This window comes from Anoplopoma fimbria, chromosome 14 (assembly GCF_027596085.1).
Source record: "Anoplopoma fimbria isolate UVic2021 breed Golden Eagle Sablefish chromosome 14, Afim_UVic_2022, whole genome shotgun sequence".
Taxonomy (NCBI): Eukaryota; Metazoa; Chordata; class Actinopteri; order Perciformes; family Anoplopomatidae; genus Anoplopoma; species Anoplopoma fimbria.
In genome coordinates, this window is record NC_072462.1 from 4,946,259 (window position 1) to 4,966,605 (window position 20,347).

A 20,347-nucleotide genomic window follows, 5' to 3' on the forward strand; every position below is an offset into this window, starting at 1 on the left:
TGTTGCCATGGCGATGATGTTTACCCTCATCTTTGCATGCACATGCACCAGCGTAGCACACACTCCTTTAACGCATGCTCACAGGCCTGCACGCAGATTTCAAACAGCTGGACTTCCACATGTGCTTTTTAGCTTCTCTCTAGATTCCACATTCCTTTTTTCTTGAAGGCTGTGACTATCTTTTTCCACCGTGGCATTAGCTGTCATCCCTCCTGTGCTGGAATTATAATGTGCCTTTGTGTCTGACGGGTGTCTCCACTCCGATGTCCTCCTTTTATTTCTATTATGTAATTTATTGCTTACCCATATGTGCGTGAGCGCTGAGAAACTCAGCTCTTGCCTCAGCTCTTGCCTCAGATTGGTGCGTGGGTGAAACCTGGACGATGTTTCCCACAGGACTGTGACACATCGGGGTTATGTTCCCTCTACTGCCCCGCACCGTTATACAGCAACACTCCCCCCCCCCTGTGCATCAACATTCAGTTGACCACATGCGATCAAGGGTTCATAAGGTTATTCTTTGTTATAGGTGACCCAATGAAACTACTATGTATGTGCTGACAGGCCTCAGATCTGATGAAAAAGAGGAAACAGATACGAGTACTTTGCTACAGTACACATACAACGCACACACACACACACACACACACACACACACACACACACACACATCCCACATGCTGTCTAGCTGAGATAATCTCATCTCCATCTGCTCGCCTTGGATCTGTAATAGGCTGCCCCTGCTGCGTTTCTGACTGCCTGCCTTGCCTCCCCGAGACCGAACTAGCTTAAAATAATCAACATTATCGACGGTAGGGATACGCCAGACTGGGCGGGCAATCAAAATCCAAATCCCCCCCATTCTGCAGGCACTGCAGGCTCTTGTTTTATGTGTTTGTTCCGGTCTACATACTGTACGGTCTAATGCCAATGACCGTTGCCGCAGAAATGTTGCACCTCTGACCGTGCGTCCAAAAGCTTTATGTTTATGTGCGTACACGTGCGTGCATGAACACTGATAAGCACAAATGTGTCAAACTCATGTAGGTTTTTTTTAAGCTCTGGCTGCGTCTTGTGTGTAACCCCATATGTTTGTGTTAATCGGGGGACCCTGAGGTTTATTGAGTAGAGCGTGACTCTGATGTGCACATTTGTGTGTTGTGTGTGTTTTTTTCTCTTCAGGCACGACAGCATGCTCAGTCGAGGCACCAGATGGCTGCAGACAGTAAGAGCGAGTACTCCTCCTACCTGCAAAAGTTCAACCAGGAGCAGAATGAACATTACTTCACAGTTATCCCCAACATATTCCAGGTAAATATACCAGCACCGCAGCCTACGTCCTAATTCATCTGATTCGTTGTTGCACTTAGAAAGTAGTTTTTCTAAGTGCAAGTGCTAGTTTCTTTTTTTTTTTTGTCTCTGAAAATGAAGCTCAAAGTGCCGACTGATTGAAGGGTCTGCCAGAATGGTGCATTCATGTGAAATCATTAGTAGGCTTGCGAATTCAATGCTGTTTGCAACCCTCCACCCACACTCCCCTCTGGGTCCACTGCTAAAAATACACTCACTGAAACACTGATGGGAACGAGACATCATTATGAGGAATGCAGTTGTTTTCCTACACTTTTTCAGCTATTGAGCTTGGAATCACAATCTTTTTCACTTCAGAGTTTTCACTTATCTAGGGCTGTTTTTTTTGTTTGTTTTTAATATAGGCTCCAACATTTAGAAAAGGTGTAATATGCATAGATAGATAGATAGATAGATAGATAGATAGATAGATAGATAGATAGATAGATAGATAGATAGATAGATAGATAGATAGATAGATAGATAGATAGATAGATAGAAACGTGCCCAACCCTCATGGTTTTACAAGACACCAACAGTACAGCTGCAGTGGATCTACATCTCATCAGGTCACATTTGATTACAAAAGGACATGTTGCTTCACCGCTCCATCTTAAACAAAACATTCTGCCTTCTCTCCCAGGCCTGGCAAATAAAAACTGCTACAAAGAAGGTTCCTTTCCTAAAACACAACTCAAGTTTTTCATAATCATCCAGCCGAAAGAAATCAACATAAATGGAAGTCATTTTTACTGAAGACCCTTATGCCTTATGTCCTCGTAAACAGGACAGTAAAACAAAAAGTGCCCCTCATTTTCAATTTCCCAGAGCTCACACAACAAACAGATTCTGTCCTCCTCTGGAGTGGAATGAAACCAACCAGTCTCTAGGGCTAATGGTAATGTTCCTGAGCGTAACTGTGCACATAGGGATCTTTGTCTTTTGTTTAAGTTGTACTTAACATAAAGTTCTGAATTATAGTTATTCTTTATGAGGCATAAGAGAATTGTGAATATGCCTGCATTTTTTTTTTCTTGGCGTAGAAACTTCAAGACATGGAGGAGAAAAGAATTGACAGGATAGGAGTGTGCATGAAGACGTTTGCCGACGTGGACCGACAAGTGTTGCCCATCGTGGGGAAATGTTTAGACGGCATGACGAAAGCCGCCGAGTCCATCGAGCCCAAGACTGTGAGTATACAGAAATGAGATATATGCACACACACACACACACACACACACACACACACACACACACACACACACACAGAGAGACACAGACCACCATATGGGACGTATAACTCACTCAGCCAAGTGCGTCAGTCAGTCACAACTCACACACCACCGATTAGGCTTTCATTTAAACAACAAGTGTGCCGCTGGGTTTGGTGCTCTTGGGGGCCTTTTGAAAAATAAAAACAGCCCACCTGTGAACAGACAAAGTGCTTTTAAAGTGGTGGCAGAGGAAGGGTGGCTGCAGCCCATAAAATATAAAGTTATAGTTTGATATTTGGGGGGAATAAAAGGGAGTTTTATCAGAAGATTTATAGCACTCTCGTGTCTGCTCTGTAAATCAGAAGCCGCTAGCTAGCTAGCGTAGCATAGCATAAAGACTTAAATCAGGGGGAAACAGCTAGCCTAGCCCTGTCCAAATGTAAGATAATATGCCGTTAGCCTTATATTCAACGGACAGTATGATAGTGGTATTAATCTTTTCATCTTACTCTCTGTCAGAAAGTGAAAGAGGTTATTTCCCAATTTGTTAAACTGCTTTTTTTTATTTTATTTTTTTACTTCTCCTTGTTCTGGAATTAGGAGGAAGTTGAATCACTGTGCTTCATATAGTCTAAACCTTCTGTTGATGAGCTCATCTACGTCGCTAATAAACAGATGTTGGCTGACGTTCTGTCATGTGGCCTATTATTATTTGGACGTGGAAGGCAGCATTCATCTACGTCGAAGAGAAAATCAGCAGTGTGATTTATTGAGATTTGTCACATGTTGACCGTCTGCCATATGACAAAAAAACAAAACTATCCCCAGGGACCGTATAGAATCTGTGTGTGTGTGTGTGTGTGTGTGTGTGTGTGTGTGTGTGTGTGTGTGTGTGTGTGTGTGTGTGTGTGTGTGTGTGTGTGTGTGTGTGTGAGTCTAGCTGTTGGCTTGGTCCAGCTCCAGGGAGATGACTCCAGCCTGTGACAGTAAACAACGGCGGGGAATAAAACGTCACATGCTCCTTCCCTTGTCTTCGTCTCTCTTCCTCTTGTGGTCTTCTCTCATGTACAGAGTGCACAATCTCTGACCCCCCCACCGATCTAAACCCCAAACCAGAACCCCTATATGCCCTTATCAGTTGGTTCAGGCTGATGCACACTGCACTTGATTAATGTCCTTCTTCCTGTGTCTGATGAGCCTGGCTGTTTCCCCCCCAACCTCAGTGTTTTTGTCATAACTCCTGCCTGACAGATTGAGGCCTTTTCCTCCTTCTGCTGTGGCCTACAAACTGGATAACGACAACGTCTCTCTCTCTCTCTCTATCTCTCTCTCCCTCTCTCTCTCTCTCTTCATGATACACTCATGAACTGTTATCAGACTAAACCTACTATAAACAAGAGAGTCACCAGGCCCACTATGTTGTTGCATCTTATCTCCAGACCTGCTGATTAGCAGAACAATCTATACAAACAGACATCCCTCTTTTTTAGTCATTGCTTTGTGTTTTATGATTCTTCCATTAATAATAATAATAATAATAATCTTTATTTATGTAGCACATTTCATACAGACTATGTAGCTCAAAGTGCTGCACATTTGAAAAATAAGAAATAAAAAATAAAAGTAGATAGAATCAATAAATAAATATAAAGATAGTAACAGAATAACTTGCTTGCACAGAGCACGCTTTTTTACTGCAATCCAGAATATGTCAGCATATGAATAAAACTAGAAAACATATTACATTTAAAATGACCAATAATTAAATAAATGAATATTGATATTTACATTTTAAAAAGTAGATGAAAGTTTATCAAGGCCAAGGCTGTCACTGATTTCCACCTCCACTCTCCCCCACTAGGACTCCAAGCAGGTGGTGGAGTCCTACAAGTCCGGGTTCGAGCCCCCGGGAGACGTGGAGTTTGAGGACTACGGCCAGGCCATGAAGAGGACGGCGTCTGACACCAGCCTGAGCAACTCCAGAGAGGGCAAGGAGAAGCCCGCCGGCAAGAGCAAGGGCAAACTGTGGCCCTTCATTAAGAACAAGAACAAGGTAACACATGAATGCACACTTAACACGGAGCCACATTTACGCTCCAACGTGCAGCAGAGCCTCACTGGCTTTGGTGCATTTTACCACGAGATGTTCCTCACATGGAGGTCACCTTGTGGTTGGGGAGATTTGTGTGTGGGGTGGGGGGCTTATAGGTTCTACTATGTTATGTTGTCTCGTAATAGAAATATATGTGTTCAATGTCACATTTGTAGTATTTGTTACACTTCTAGTTCTGGTTACGTATTTAATTTAGTTGTCGGTATGCTAGTATTGCCATTTTTGTTGTTATCATTTGCCACCCGTTTCCTCCTCCCTGGCAATCACCCTCACCGATATTGAAAACTTCCCTTCTGTAACACGCACTAATTCATTTCTACTGTCATCCTGTGGTGGAACTCAACTGGCAGATATTAACTGCATCTGAAAAATAACCGTTTCCCTAAATGACTGGCGATCATAGCTCGAGTAGCCTCCTTCAGTTTCCTGCTTCTGAACAGCAAAAACTGATCTTGGACCGTCTTGTGGGCTGGTGGCACTGTTGGTGTTGAATTATAGCAGAGCATGAATGAGTAATTGTGTGTATGTGTGTGTGTGTGTGTGTGTGTGTGTGTGTGTGTGTGAGAAAGGCTGGAAGCAAATGTGTGCAATGCCAGAGGAGAAAATGGTGTCTAAACACATCGCTTATCTGTGCTTGATGTACTCAGAATTCATTTTCTACATAAGTTTTTTTTGGGGGAGCACAAACAGCCATACAGAGAGGTATTTCTACTTTACATACACACACGCATGCAAACCTAACAGACACACATATGTAAATAGAACATTATGCTGACGTTTCAGCACAAAAGCACCATTATTGCCTTTCAGAAACAGGGTTTTTAGTGATATTTCCAGTCTCTTTGTCTTCGACAGTAGGGGTGTTCTGACTCACTTGTCCATGCATGCGCATTGTGTGGTGTCTTAGAACTCATCTCTGCCGCATTCTGACACTCTGCAACCACTCGATGAATTATGCAGTCAGATGTTTTAGGACAGCGATAAGCAATTAGATTTCTCGGATGATGACCTCAAATTCAGCCGCTGATATCCTTGGGGATGTTGGGGAAATTTCTCGTCCTGGCTGGCATGTGATGATGTCGGGACGGTAGAAGAAAAATGAGAAGGATTTCTAAAAATGGAAGCTTGCATGCGCTTTGACTGGAACTCTTTGCTTCGCTGCAGCCGCTTGCTTTAAAACATTTTACGCTTCCTACTCACTCTGGTTGTTTTTTTTAACTGTTTTTTTTTTTTTTTGTTATGTTTTATGTTTTACATACTGCATAACAACTGATACACTAGGTCTGTCGTACATTCGGTTGTCTTTTAATTTCTGTTTGGGTTTTTCTGTTCTGTGTTTATTTTTTAATATTTGTAGGAGGCTTATTTATTTCGTTTTGTGCTCCCTCCTCCTCTTCCTCCTCTGTCTTTTTTCGTTGGATTCTTTCCCCCTTTCTTCTTCTTCTTCTTCTACTTCTTCTTCTACTTCTTCTTCTTCCATGTTTTTCCTCCTCCTCCTCTCCGTCACGGCTCCCCCTCTCTTACTGGTAGCTTATGTCCCTGTTAACATCCCCCCACCAGCCCCCACCTGCCCCCCAGCCTCATCCCCGCCCTCACCCTCTGCTGTTCCCAACGACCCCCAGTCTCCCAAGCAGCACAAGGAGCCCCTCTCCCACCGCCTCAACGACTTCATGACCTCCAAACCCAAAATGCACTGCCTCCGGAGCCTGAGGCGAGGGGTAAGTGTGTCTGTGCATGTGTGTCTGTCTGTGCGTGTGTGTGTCCGTGTCCTCCACCTGTCCATGAGCTCTGTACCTGCTACTGTACACTGTATGGGTGAAGTAATGCAAAAGTAGAATCTTTATTTCTACACTTTCAATCTGTTTTGAAGGTCATAAAGCCTGCATGGCATCACTGAACATTACCTCCCAGTGCTTATATACCTCGATATATAAGCAGTGTGAAAAAAATTGGTACTATTATTACAAAAAAATGTTATAATCTGTGAATACCAGCAGAAAAAACAGGCCTTCCACCTTCACCCATACAGTGCTCAGCTCATGTGCTTCTCTAGCATGCTTCTGTAGCGCATAACTATGAATCCATGGTACATGTTTGACTCTCCATCTCCTCCCTCTTCATATTAACTCTGTGCTCACAATGACAGTCCCTCTCACCCTCCCTCCCTCCCCCCCCCACCCTTTGACGGAAATGAGCAAGATGCCTGAGCAGTCTTGGCAGTAGCATGGAGACGGCAGTAGTTCCCTGCGCAATTCTCTGCAGTCTGTGCTGGAGGCAGATTCAATTTTTTTTTTTTTTTTTTTGGGGGGGGGGTTTGCACACAAAAAAGAAAAAGAGGGTTCAAGCTCACAATGTGAACAAAGTGACGGGTTGGGGGTATGGCAGCAGTCTGACTGAGTCACCAACCCCCTGAGGAGAAAGAAGGCCAGTTGAGAAATCTTAGAAGGCTTCCCGGAGGGTGGCTCCATCAGCAGCAGCCTGGTGGGTCCTGCTGGGTGTCATCACCAGTTCCCGTCCTCGTCCAGTGTGTGTTGTAATGGAATCACTGGGCCGGACCAGGTCACGGCACGCCTTCCCGTAATCCCACTTCCTGACCTCAGGAACTGGGCGGCTCCTTCCGGACCACACAAATATAGTTTTTGTGTACGCTCGTATTTTGAAAGGGCAGCAGTTAGACGAAGTAACAACATGTGTATGAATTGGTGCCAACATGACGTCTGAAAAAGGCAAAAGAACAATATGGCGCAACAGTGTAGTGTGGTCAAGCATATCACAGGGGAAATGATTGAAGGTCGGCACTAGAAAAAAAAGGGAAGTGTGTGTTTTTTTTCTAGCGCCGGACAGGTCTATCAGGAAGTGCACGTTTCTGAAAGCGGAAGTGCTGAAACAGCTCTCGAGAAGAGCGATAAAAAGGAGTTGAATCAGGTGCATTGTGTTTGTCCACTATGCACAGATCAAAAAGATTGAAGTTTGACCTTACAGTTACTTTTTATAGCACAGGGAAAAGGTTGGATGAAGTTTACGAGTTTAGAAGAAGTTAGAAACTGTGTCAGAGTAGAAATCCCTTCAGAGAATCAAAGACTTAAATGAATCTCCTCTCCATATCTCATGACAATACATTTAATTAAGTTGTTCACCCTTTCATGTCTCATGGCAGTAACCTGTTTATGTTTTTCATGTATATAGATGTTTAGCATAGAGCCCATTTTTACAATGATTTGTCCTTTTGGAATAAATCAACCATATGTTAACGGGGACTAAAAGGACACAGAAGGTGCATCTTTAATCCTGTAAAATAACAAAAAGTATTTTAGGGACAGCAGCCCTACTGCCTCACTGACAGACATTTTGGGCTAATGCAACTGAACAGCTGCTGGTAGAGGGTCAGGGCAATTTCTCAGCTCTTTCACAAACAGGATTGCATCAATCCAGGCAAACTAGCAACTCTTTATGACGAGGGCCACAGTATCTATGTCCATTTTGAGAAGAATAGCTTATTTTTAACAAAATAAAATCTGGATTTTAATATAAAAAATTCTTAAATATTTTCTTTTGCCTGTCATAGACAGTAATGTTAGTCATGACATTTTTTTGTGGAGGCATTCATTTGCTCATTGTCTCCAAATGAGAATGTGTCAATGTAAATAAAAACAGATTTTTTTTTTATTTATTTGGTAAATCCATTTTATGCTACTTAATGGTGTCCAGGTCCTATTAATTAAATAAAGTCATCATTAGGGCAACAAAAATATAATATAATAATAAATAACTCTAGCCCATATGGTTCCTAACTCTTTTTCATTATACTTTCATAATGTGGGCGGCATGCTTGTGGAATTCTTTGTGGTATTAAATAGTCTTGAAAAGTTCCTGCAGAAACCTTGTTTAATGATTTATCAAAGCAAAATAATGATATAGAACCTACTTCCTATTATACTCTGTGGTTACAGCTGCAGGTAAATCAAGAAAAAAAAAAATCGCCCTACTTTTTCCCCACCTCCTGCAAGGAGAACATAGTATCACATTAGGGATTAGAGTCGCTGTGCCCATGCAGGGGGGGTGTTGCTCTCTCTGCACAGTGGAGAGACGTCTACCTCTGCAGGAGAGACCTTGTTTGGTCTAATCCATCCTCAGTAACTGTCTGTTATGTGCAGGAAGAAAGAGAGACAGCGTCTGTGTTTTGGGAGTCAAATTAAAACAGTATAAAGTATAAGATCTTAAGACGTCAGTGCTGTTTCTCTGACTTCTTATTGACAAAGCTGTGTTCTCTCTGACGACCACCGCAGCAGCAATCCCCCCGCTCGCTCATTTCTCACAAAGAGCTTATGAAGAGGACTCTGGGTCGACCCACATATGCTTTCGAAGCCAGGCAATATGTTGTAAGTGTGTGATGGGCGTCAGTGAGTACCAGCGGCGTGTGTGTGTGTGTGTGTGTGTGTGTGTGTGTGTGTGTGTGTGTTTCAAGGGGTTGTAAGAGAGTGTGGATGAATATTGAATGTATGCGGATGTGTGTGATTAGTAGAAGCCATGTACAACACATGCAGTGGCCTCGTTATATCAAATTAATAATGTATTTTGTGACACATTCTTTAAGTCGTCACCATTAAATGAGGCAACATTTCCTCACAAAGGAGGCTGGTGTCTGTGCCTGGCTCGGTATTGATCACACGGCTCTGACGCGTGTTATAAACGGGACGAATGATCGTAGAAGACGATGACTTCATCCCACATCACATGTTATCAGCTTGGGGTTTCTCGTTGCTTGCTGTTGTCCTGCAGCTGTTTCAGGGCTTTCCCTTCCTGCGGAGCATCTACAAGGGGTCAATTCACAAAGTGTCACGAGCACCTGAGGATGTGGGGGCGGTTTATGGGAGTGAGGATGCTGTTCATCCCACACACTAATCACCCCCCCCTCCTCGCTATTTAGATCTCGCCGTCAGTTGGGTGTGACGTTAGGGCGTGGTGTTGGTCACACTTTGGGTTTTGGGTTCAGCATACAATACCCAGAATTCACCCCTCCAGGGCTTTCTTTGTGCTGCAGCGATGTTATCTGTCTGTAAGGACCATCATATATCTGTATATCTATGTTTGTCTGGGTGGTTGGAAAGAGTTCAGGTAGATCTGAGGACGATGAAAAACTTACAGGAATCACACTTACAAAAAGGTACAAAAAGCCAATTTAGGAGTTCAAATGTATCTGCTGAATGTGGGGAGTAAAAACACATGTATCAGGATTCTACTTACAGTAAAGTGCAGCTCTCAAGCGATCACATGATATGTCACATGTATGCTCAGAGCAGGAATAGCCAATCAGGGACAAGTATTTACTCACCCTGCATCCTTCCCATTGCTCATTCTTTTTTTTATATTTTCTTTTTTTTATTATTTCAAATCCTTACATAATATTATTAAAAAGTGCAAATTATTTGTGAAATGAGAACAAAAAATAAAACCACAAGCAGGGGGAAAAAATATATTTTGTAACGTTCTATCAAAATGCTCAAATCATAAACAAATACAAAGGTTAAAGAAACTAATATAAATGTATTAAAAATCTCCTATAAAATAAAATGTGATTCTGATAGATATAGTGTGACCTTGACACCATGAACAATGATACTAGGTGAAGTCACTCCAGAAACATCTTGTCAGTTTAGGAGCCTTTTTTGAGTTGTAAGACATATGATAAATAGTTTTTACTCCTACGTATGTGAGTAGGAGTAAAAGTGAAGTGCAAAATTTCACTATTACGGGCCCAAATTTTAGGAACTTCGACTGTTCCCAGGCTCATTTATAGCCTATAACTGAGCCACTAGAAACAGAAACAAGGGCCAAACTACAACCTCAGTGTATGAATCAAATATAGCTTTGGGGAGGCTAAAGGGAGGACCACAAGGTGTCATAGCAAACACTGTAACAGGCCGTTCCACGTGGATGACTTGATTAGTGGAGTAGAGTGAGTAGAGCTCCTCAGTGCAGCAGTCTGTGAGCCTCTAACAGGATTACAAGTCATCTGCTCCAGCTCTACCAGCCGAGGGTTGTTAACCTGCTCTCTACCCTGTTCTTTGTATTCAAAACAGCACTGACTCAGCAAATGTTTCTTAAATACGCAGTTTACACACTTTTCCAACCATTTATTTTGTTGTTTTTACTCTATTTACCTTTTAGTAAATAGAGTAAACTTTGCTCAAGTGCCTTCATTCAGCTACTTTCATTTGAGATACATATAGAACTTGATATGTGGGGATTTTTCTTCCTAACAAAGTGAGTTTTGATAGATTGGTTTTGAAAGCGACTCTCCAGCTTGTCTGTGTGCAGTATCTGCCTCCATGTCAACGTGTGGACCTGCTGATGTGTTTATGCTTTTGGCGCCCTCTGCTGTCACCTCTGTGTCATTGTAACGGCAGCAGAGAGGGATCACGAAGTAAAAGGGTACATCCGTCCCTGTCGCTGTCACCATCCCTCTACTTCTTTCTCTACATTTACTTTCATCTGTCTCTCCTTAATTTTTTATTTCCCCCCCCCCCATTGTTTACTTCATGCTTGAGCAATAGGTTGGCCTTTTTTTGCCGACTTATTTCTCATTTTTCATTTATCCATTATAGTAGAAATGTTAAACTTCACCACATTAGAAAAGAGTGGAGGCTTTAAAGCTGAAACTGTCCCTTTGAAGAGCTTTTTTTTATGACACAACGAGCACATAAATCCAAATTCCTCAGCCTTTAAGTGCCATACCCTCTTTTCCTTAATTGGTGAAGTTTGACAAAACATTCTCAAACAAACATGTAGATTATTTTAATTTAAAGCAAAGTTAAACAAATGGCTGAATATTCTCCTGATGTTGACTGTTGTCTCTTTCTCTCTCCTGCTCCTCGCCATTTTTCTCTCCTCTTCCCCCCCATGAAGCTTTCTCTCAAGCTGGTAAGCATGACCGTTTAACCTCACGACCTTAGCGGCATGACCATAGCACGCATGTCACGTCCTCCCAGTAACACACTGTTAATAACGTCCTGTACGCCGTTACGTTTTTTTTTGGTTTTGTTTTGGATTTAAGTTAATAATTTAATAATCTTTGCTGTGACACAACGATGGAACCTCGGACTCATGTCGTTGTCTCATCTCTATGTTATTTTGTTGTTTGGTTTTTTTGTGCTGTGGTTGTGTTCTCGTCATGTCTCTCCCAAACTGTGTGTGGTCTCTGTGGTGCAGATCACACTCAATTCCCACGTCCGGAATCTCATTGAGGTGATCAGATTTACTCTATGTTTTACCTGTCCGTCTCTTAGTCCGTCTGGTAGTCCTCCTTGTCTCGACCAATCGTGTGTCTCTGTAACAAACACTAATCTGATTTTATGTAGTAGTTGCTGACTCACATCCTTACACTGCATGATGATTTGATTACTTTTTATAGAATGGTTTTCTGTAAAGGGAACTGTAGGCCTCCTCAGAATAGCAAACTTTCATTAATATCTTTTCTCAAAACAGGACTCACTTTTAGGATTAAAGGAATAGTTTAATATTTTCTGAATCAAAGTTTATTTACATTCTTGCTGAGGTTCAAATGAGAAGGTTGATACCACTCTCATATCTGTGTGCTAAACATGAAGCTAAAAGGTAGCAGATGCTTAGCTTAGCATTAAGACTGAAAACAGCTAGACTTGATCACTCCAAAGATATGTGTCCAAATGAGCAATTTCAGCTCCATATAGAGCGCTATATAATAATATGTATGTGTTATAAAGAAAAAAAACAACAGCAGAGGAATAAAAAAAGTAGCATCCAGGGCATGTACGCTTTTTTTTTTAACAATCCTACAAAGTAATGTGTTGCATTTTAAAGATGCAAATGTTACCACTGTGCTACTCTTAACCTGTCAGTAATGATGCAAAATGATGATGATTAATATATGAGTCAGGTTAGCCGTTTCCCCATGCTTCCAGTCTTTATGCTAAGCTAAGATAAGCTAACCGCCAGCTGGCTTCATATTTAGCGTGAAGACTCTGCGAGAAGGCAAATAAGCGTACTTTCCAGAATATGAATCTTATCTTACTTTGTAATGGAAAAAATAGGCCTTTTCATGATTCAACATTCTCTACTTAATATGTTCTATAAATCTTTACCTGATTCCATGCAGATCAATCATTTAGTGATTAGTGACACAAACAACAAATGACTTAATCCCTGCTGATGGTTTTAGTTTGGTTTTAGGTTTGACCTAGATGCTAGTGTTTTGATTGGTCTCGGGGAACATAGAGAATGTAAACACTAATACATGACTTCTGTAACCCGGAAGTATCACTCAGAAATGAGCATGTCCCTGCATGATGATTCATCTTTGTTACGTTTGCATGCCCGGTAAGTGTTGCATTGTGATGCGGGGGAGAAGGGGTGTGCGGTTGCCATGGTAACCTGGCTCCTTTGTGTTTGACCCGGATCACGTGCAGTGAAGTCTGTAGCTCCAGACGTTTCATCCTGCGGTGCCACTGTGACCCATCTCAATGAGATCCAACCAAGGCCTCACCTGTTCAGTCAATGCACGGTTTACTGAAGTGATAGGATGGAAGCAAAAGCGTAATAACTCAATGATAGACACTATGGAGCCCAAAGGAGTTCAATATTAAGTTGATAAATAAATAAGACTTCATGAAATGTATATCTTATGATGTCTCAATGTAAGACAAATGATTACATTTAGGTTTTATTGTTCACTTTTATCTAAAAATTACTAGCAGAGGTTTTGAAACGTCAGTCAACCATCTTACACATTTTATACAGACATTCATGATCAATAGATAAAGCCCACTGACTTTTGTGATCCTCTGACTTTTTATCTAGCACCACCATCTGGTCAAGAAGGTAATTTATGACCAAATACCTGCAAAAGGAATGGCATTCTTATCAGCCTCAGCTGTACGTTTTTGTATAATCAGTAGCTGCTAGCATGCTTACACACAAAACTGAGGTGATTAAGATGGTAAACATTATACCTGCTAAACATCAGTATGTGCATTGCATTATCATCTTAAACATGTGGGTATGCTGACGTTAGCATTTAGCTCAAAGCAATAAGTTAGTTGATTGAGCAGTTGTTGAGTCCGGCTGAAAGTGATATTATGAAATAAAAGTGACTTAAAATATAAGTTACTTTCTTTTTTTTTTTTTTTTTTAAATGGCACTTTTTGAAATAAGACTTAAAAAATTTGACAAATAAAATAACTCAGTTAATATAAGAGAATGCTCTCTAAAATACAAATCATAGTAATAAGTTAAGTTTTTTATAAAATGTTACTTTATTCATATGATTATTTGTTTTATAATAACGTATTGATGTGATTTGAAGCTCTTGGGGGCTCCATACAGACCAGTTGGCACTGTTGTTTAGCGAGCTTGAGAATGATACGCTGATAATTTATGTCCAAAGAAAGTTCAAGAAGCTGCCGAGAAGCATGACTCATCAGTTCAGTGTTTCAGACTGGAAACCTTCTCATCGGGAAATACGACCCTCGGCCAGCCAAAAAACCTCTCACTCGCACAACCTCCATTTTGAGAACACACACACATATCCGTCCAGAGAACAGCCCCATTAGCCAGCTCCCTCTGAAACACTATATGAGCAACGATAGGATGTAGAGAATACTTTATTACATTTCCGATGCATCTACGGCTGAATAGGTGAGAGGCCTCGAGTCTATACACAGTACAAAAACATCCAGACTGGCTGAAGTATCTCCATCAGGTGAATTATGTGATTAGAACATAACAAGAGCTCCATGTTATCCATTTATCCCTGCTGTTATCCATTTATCCCTGAGTCCTGGTTCACGGGGTTTACAGCAAAGGGAGATACTGCACCTACTGGAGCTAGAAATGATCCCTGTTGAAACAGCAACACAACAAATAATAAGCTATGAAAGTTTCCTCAACTTAATCTTCGTGTTTCTTTCTACCTCTTTCCCATTTTCTTTTCTTTTATTCTTCTCCTCTCAGGGCTCTGGACCGGAGGACTTCAGCCACCTGCCACCAGAACAGAGGAGGAAGAAGCTGCAGGGCAAGCTAGATGACCTGAATAAGGACATTCAGAAAGAGATGGACCAGAGGTATCTTTAAAATCTGACATTAAGGGGATTCTCCCTCCCGTACACGACAAGCGCCATTTGTGTTTACCTCGTTAATCTGCAGCAAAGTCCCGTTCTGACTCTGAGTAATTTGCTCTCCCAGGGACGCCCTAACTAAGATGAAAGACGTGTACGTGAAGAACCCTCAGATGGGCGACCCCGCCAGCGTAGACCCCCGGCTATCGGAAATTGGCCAGAACATCGAGAAGCTCCAGTTCGAAGCGCAGAAATTCGAGGTTAGTTCGGTGCCAGCCTGAGCTCTCGTTCCTGTGCGAGTGTTAGTGTTGGCAAAGCTTTCCTGTTTGGTTTGTCTGAGACAGTAAATAATGAGGAGTTCAAACACACGTCTCAGGCTGGGATTTTTCCAAAGAAGCCTGCCGCCCGTCCATATTAGGAGAAGATGTGATGCAGCTGGAAGGGGCTGGCTGCATGTTCCGTCTCTGTGCAGGCAGAGGAGTCCCAGAACAATGGCCTGGTTCAACCCTGTAAATAAATGGTAATGCAAGCGTGAGGCTGTGGTGTTCCTCCCCCTGAAGGTTCTCGCCAAATGTAAAGGTCATCTGATTCACGCATTAAAAAAAAAAAAATTAAAAAAAAGAGTTCCATGCTGCTTGAAATATATTTTAAGTCGTTGGAAAATATAGAACAAAAAAAAAAAAACCTGCACACTGTCTTCTTCACTTGCATATAGATATATTTAGTGACAACGTTTCGGTACACAGACCTTCATCAGGTTACTTTCCAAGATAATGAGGATGCATGTCTTAGATAGGTTGGTAGACCTATGTAGACCAATCAGGTCGCACCGCTCTCATGACATCACTCACTCAATCGAGAATCGTTAACATCAATAAATCAAGAATCAGTTACATCATATTATGGCACTGAAGGCCTACAATATCAACATGAGAACAAAGAAAGGCTGTCATGCCAAGATCAATACTTTTAATATGTAGGTCGGAATTTTTAGGAGGGAAAACAAAAAAGGTTAGCAGCATCCAACGCATACTTAATGATTGCGTGTGTGTGTGTTTCAGGGCTGGTTAGCAGAGGTGGAGGAGAGGATGCCATCCAAGAGCGAAACGAACCGGAGAAGTGGACTCTATGAGACCCAGAACAACACGACAGTGAGCAACAACTGTGCACAGGACAGAGAGAGGTATGGTATACTCGGACGGACACGACAAACATCCCCCACCCACACACTCACGGTCGTTTCACACCTTATTTCTTCGGAGGAAAACTATGTATGTTTTCACAGTATATTTACTGTGTGTGTGTTGGCCCTTGAGCAGCCCGGATGGCAGCTACACAGAGGAGCAGAATTCAGAGACTCAGGTCAAAGCCAACGTCAACCCCACCCTCCCGACCTCCAGCACGCCGGAGTTCGACGATGAGTTCGACGACGAGGAGACCCTGCCCACCATCGGCACCTGCAAAGCCTTGTACCCGTTTGAAGGTAAACAAGAAAAACCCTTTTAACTGAGTACTAATATTCAAAAGGACATGTGCCCTTTATTTCTATGCTGGAGGATTGTGATTATTTGGAATGAGGAGGAGTAAGGGTGTGACCTTACTGAGGAAATGTGTGGAGGAGGAGGGTGGATAGAGATATAGTCATTTCCCCGCGTACACTATTTCAAAAATCGATTTGGCAAGTTCTCAAAAGGCAGCGCTGTGTGAAAATCCGAGGCGTTAAAGAGCTCTGATCGATCGGGGGTGATGATAAATACCGGTGACTTCACTTGGAAAGATGTGTTGCCTTGTAAGTGTTGAACCTTCCAGAAGAAATGGATCAGTTCTCTCGAGTTAAAACGAGAGATTCCTCCCCCTCTCTGGGATCATAAAAATACCAAACGCTACATGTATAAATAATGACCCTACTAAAAGGTAGCAGGTGAAGACATTGAATATTTAACGTAGCCTATTTCAAGGATATTTTTAGGCTGAAGAGGTGAAAGAAATATCCGTTATTTCACAGGACAAAAAAAAGCAGCATTAGAGAAAAAAGAAAGAAAGAAAGAAACTGTTTATCTTTGATCATCTGATGACCCCTTAGATTTATCTTGGGACACTTCTGGGGGGTCCTGGGTGGGAGATGCTGGTCCAATGTAATAAATAATATTAAGTAGAGGTAAAATCATGCAGTCTTGCAGTTGCCAGTTCAAAATGTAAAATATCCACAAACGTGTATACACAATTTAATTTCTACAATCATTCTCTTTGCTGCTGATGTACCCATGAAAATGTTTTTTTTTATGATTGGACAGATTAAATGAAGCTGGTCATGAAGTAGAAAGACTGATTGTGAGACAGTCATAGTTGCAACTTCCTTCCATAAGAGCTCTACTGCAGGACCATTAGTGGTTAATATGCAGGTTAGCCCACTCACTGTTGGCTAATGCAATTTTTAGAACGCAGCGTAATAAGTAAGTTACGTATTGCATTTTCCTACCACACACCAGCTGGTCTTCCTTCCTCTTTGTTTTCAGGAAATATGATTGATAAATTGGTCGTTTCACGGTGGTTCCTCTCATTTTACAGGGTAGCCATTTCGTAGTCTCCGTAGTCACGCTCTTATCTTGCCTTTTCTCCTTTGAGGTCATAACGAGGGCACTATCGCCGTGGCAGAGGGCGAGCTGCTGTACGTCATAGAGGAAGACAAAGGAGACGGCTGGACACGAGTGCGCAGGAACGAGGACGAGGAGGGATACGTCCCCACATCCTACGTCGAGGTCTTTTTGGAAACAAATGCCAAAGGTGCTATGACATACATTTAACTCAGCAAGCGTGTTTGTTTGTGTTACTGTGAAGTCAGTAAGTCTCCTTACTGGTAGCTCAGATAAGAGAATATCTCCACACATACTCACACACGTACTTCCTGTCTCTCTCAGAAGGAAGGGCCAATCAGATTTGTCCATTGTGCCTCATGACAGTTAGGACAGTTGTTGCTGATAGTGTGAGTGTGTGTCACAGTGTACTGGACAAAATGTTTGGCACTGTTTAAGGTAATGACACTGAAAGCGAGCCAGTGTTTGAGAAGAAGGTTGTAGTTCCTCACTTTACATTCACTGCAGTGCCACCTAGTGGTCATATTAAAAAAAAGACATGACTCCCCCAGTCAAAGCTGAGCATGATGGGATAAATCACCCACCGACAATGATCACATGTGCATTTTAAAACACACAGTACTTGATTTTTTTTAAATATGTATTTTGTGCTTTTTTTTGTGTTAAGATTTCAAATGACAGTATTTCATTCAAATGAACGTGTTTTTAATCACGAGTTTGATCCACAACCTCGGTCAAACATGTGAGTCAGTATGGTAATAAATCGATAAACTCGGCTGAGTGAATGTACGCACCATCTGAAGTGACGATGAACATTGTGTTTTGGTCACTTGTTGTAAACTTTAAAGACAGCATGCTCGATGTGCAATCACGCAGATGTAATGTCAGTCTTCTGTAAAATATAAATACATATTGAAAGATATTTTTTTAGGCTAAACATGAAAAAAAAAAACAATAATCAAGAAATAAAAAGCGCACCCTCCCTCAATAGTGCATGATCTAGATTAATCATGCTGTTACAACATGGAAAAGTTGTGAAAGTAATTATTCTCCCCTAGTTAGGGGGTCATTTTATAAAATTATTGATCAAATTAGTAACTAATAGCCCTGTTAGAATGTGCTTTATTTTCTTTTTTAATCCACTTTTTTTTTATTGATAGTGTTGGGCTGCTCTGGTCCTTTTTTTCCAGGCCAGTGGTAAAGGAATAAAGGACTGAGAATTAGCCTATGCTAAGCTATATGGTGAGACGGGGCTGAGATATGGAGCTGGTCGTGACTTTAAAGCTTTGTGCGTTGTGGCATGGTTCTCTGAGCAGCACCCTCCTGAACGGTGCATTCACTGTTAAAGCATGGTGTGGTTGATCTCGGCGTCATTTCATCTCACTGCTACAATAAGACATTCTGTGCTTCTTTTTTTCAAGATTGGCTTTGACTCAGAAATGATCTCTTTCATAACTCATTACACAAGCCTTTGTTTAACTCCCTTTCACATGTTTTTTAAATCAGCTTTGATGGGTTTTTCCAGCACAGCATGGGGTTCTTCTGTGCAGGACGTCATTTCATGTTGGCACTGTAAAAACACATTTCACGTTTTTCTCGTTTTTGAAGAACATTTGTTTGCACGCTGCAGCACTTTTTGTCCTCGTCATGACATGATATCAGCATGTAATGTGACAAAGAGAAGTGGCTGCATTCTAACATGCATTCAGACCAAACTAAAGTGGAATAAGCTGAAATATTCTTAGTTAAACAGATACATCATTTGGTTAATGGAGGTATTTTTACAATCACAGTATGTGCAGATTACATTCATGCCGACGCCACAGTATTATCCGTTTCATTCAAGTAGTTTTCATATCTGCAATGACTTCTGTCTTCCTCCTCTCCATATCTGAATATTTGGGTTGCTGTCGATTTTTCCTTTAAAAGCAATCTAACTTTTCTTTTTGTCATTTTTTTTTTTGTTTGTTTGTCCGTATTTCTCTTTTTTTTTTTCTTTTTTTTTTTGAATTGCAGATTCCTAAAAGTGTGAGGCTGGCTGAGGAATGGCAGGGCAAGCAGCCTCGGAGAAAACCACCACGTTCCCCGCGCGCTCACAGAGTCAGAGAGAGAAAGTGAAAGATGACCCGAATCTAAAACCAGAGAGAGAGAGAGCGAGCGAGAGAGAGCCGTCCGATTAGAACGCATCTCTATTTCCAAACCATTACGAAACAAACAAAAAAAAACCGTATTGGCTTCCTCTGCAGAACTCTGCGATGTGAAGCAACAATAAGAGTAATCCATCGTAATTTTTTGCGCTCATAACCTTTTCCATCCTTAACACCCATACAGCAGTCACAACCACAGTAAGAAATATGCTTTTTTTTAGTTGTTTTCAGCAAAGCTTTGCTACTTAATGGAACTAACTCCGCTTGCACCACGCGCGGTCATGAACGTGGCTGTTGGCTTCCTCACTCTGAACGCCCCCCCCCCCCTGTTTTTTTTTTTCTCCTTACCTTTGCCCCCACTGCGCACACGCACACGCACACACACACACACACACACACACACACACACACACACACACACACACACACGGTGGATGCTGTGGTCAGAGACAGGAAGGAGACCAACAGGAGCCTTACAGACAAAAGATCAGCTGTCACACACCTTCATCCTGCAGTGTGTGTGTGTGTGTGTGTGTGTGTGTGTGTGTGTGTGTGTGTGTGTGTGTGTGTGTGTGTGTGAGAGTCAGAAGAGAATCACCCTGGGCTCATCTACATACATCATGGGCTTAACCTCCATCATGGTCACCCCTCCCACTAAAATCAGCTCCATATTCGCAGGTGTCAGGAGAAGAAGGAGTGAAGGTGCTACTCATCTATCTGTGTGTTATGTTGTGTGTTCGTCTGAGCTGAATGCTTTGTATGTATGTCTAGTTTTTTTATTTTTTAAAAAAGGTCTTCTGTGTTGTGATGTTCCCTTTTCTCCACACCCCCACCACCA

At 41.8% G+C, this 20,347-nt stretch overlaps 1 protein-coding gene across 1 annotated transcript in view; it reads left to right on the forward strand.

Annotated features, from left to right (window-relative positions):
- The window catches only part of LOC129101995 (formin-binding protein 1), a 57,082-nt gene extending 37,712 nt beyond the window's left edge, over positions 1-19,370 (forward strand). Inside the window, 11 exon segments of the mRNA XM_054611896.1 lie at positions 1,183-1,311; positions 2,394-2,540; positions 4,426-4,617; positions 6,208-6,244; positions 6,247-6,395; positions 11,584-11,598; positions 14,665-14,774; positions 14,896-15,028; positions 15,830-15,951; positions 16,088-16,251; positions 17,394-19,370. Of these exon segments, the coding sequence (XP_054467871.1) occupies positions 1,183-1,311; positions 2,394-2,540; positions 4,426-4,617; positions 6,208-6,244; positions 6,247-6,395; positions 11,584-11,598; positions 14,665-14,774; positions 14,896-15,028; positions 15,830-15,951; positions 16,088-16,251; positions 17,394-17,572 (1,377 nt within the window). The 3' untranslated portion in view covers positions 17,573-19,370.
- The last annotated feature ends 977 nt before the right edge of the window (positions 19,371-20,347 follow it).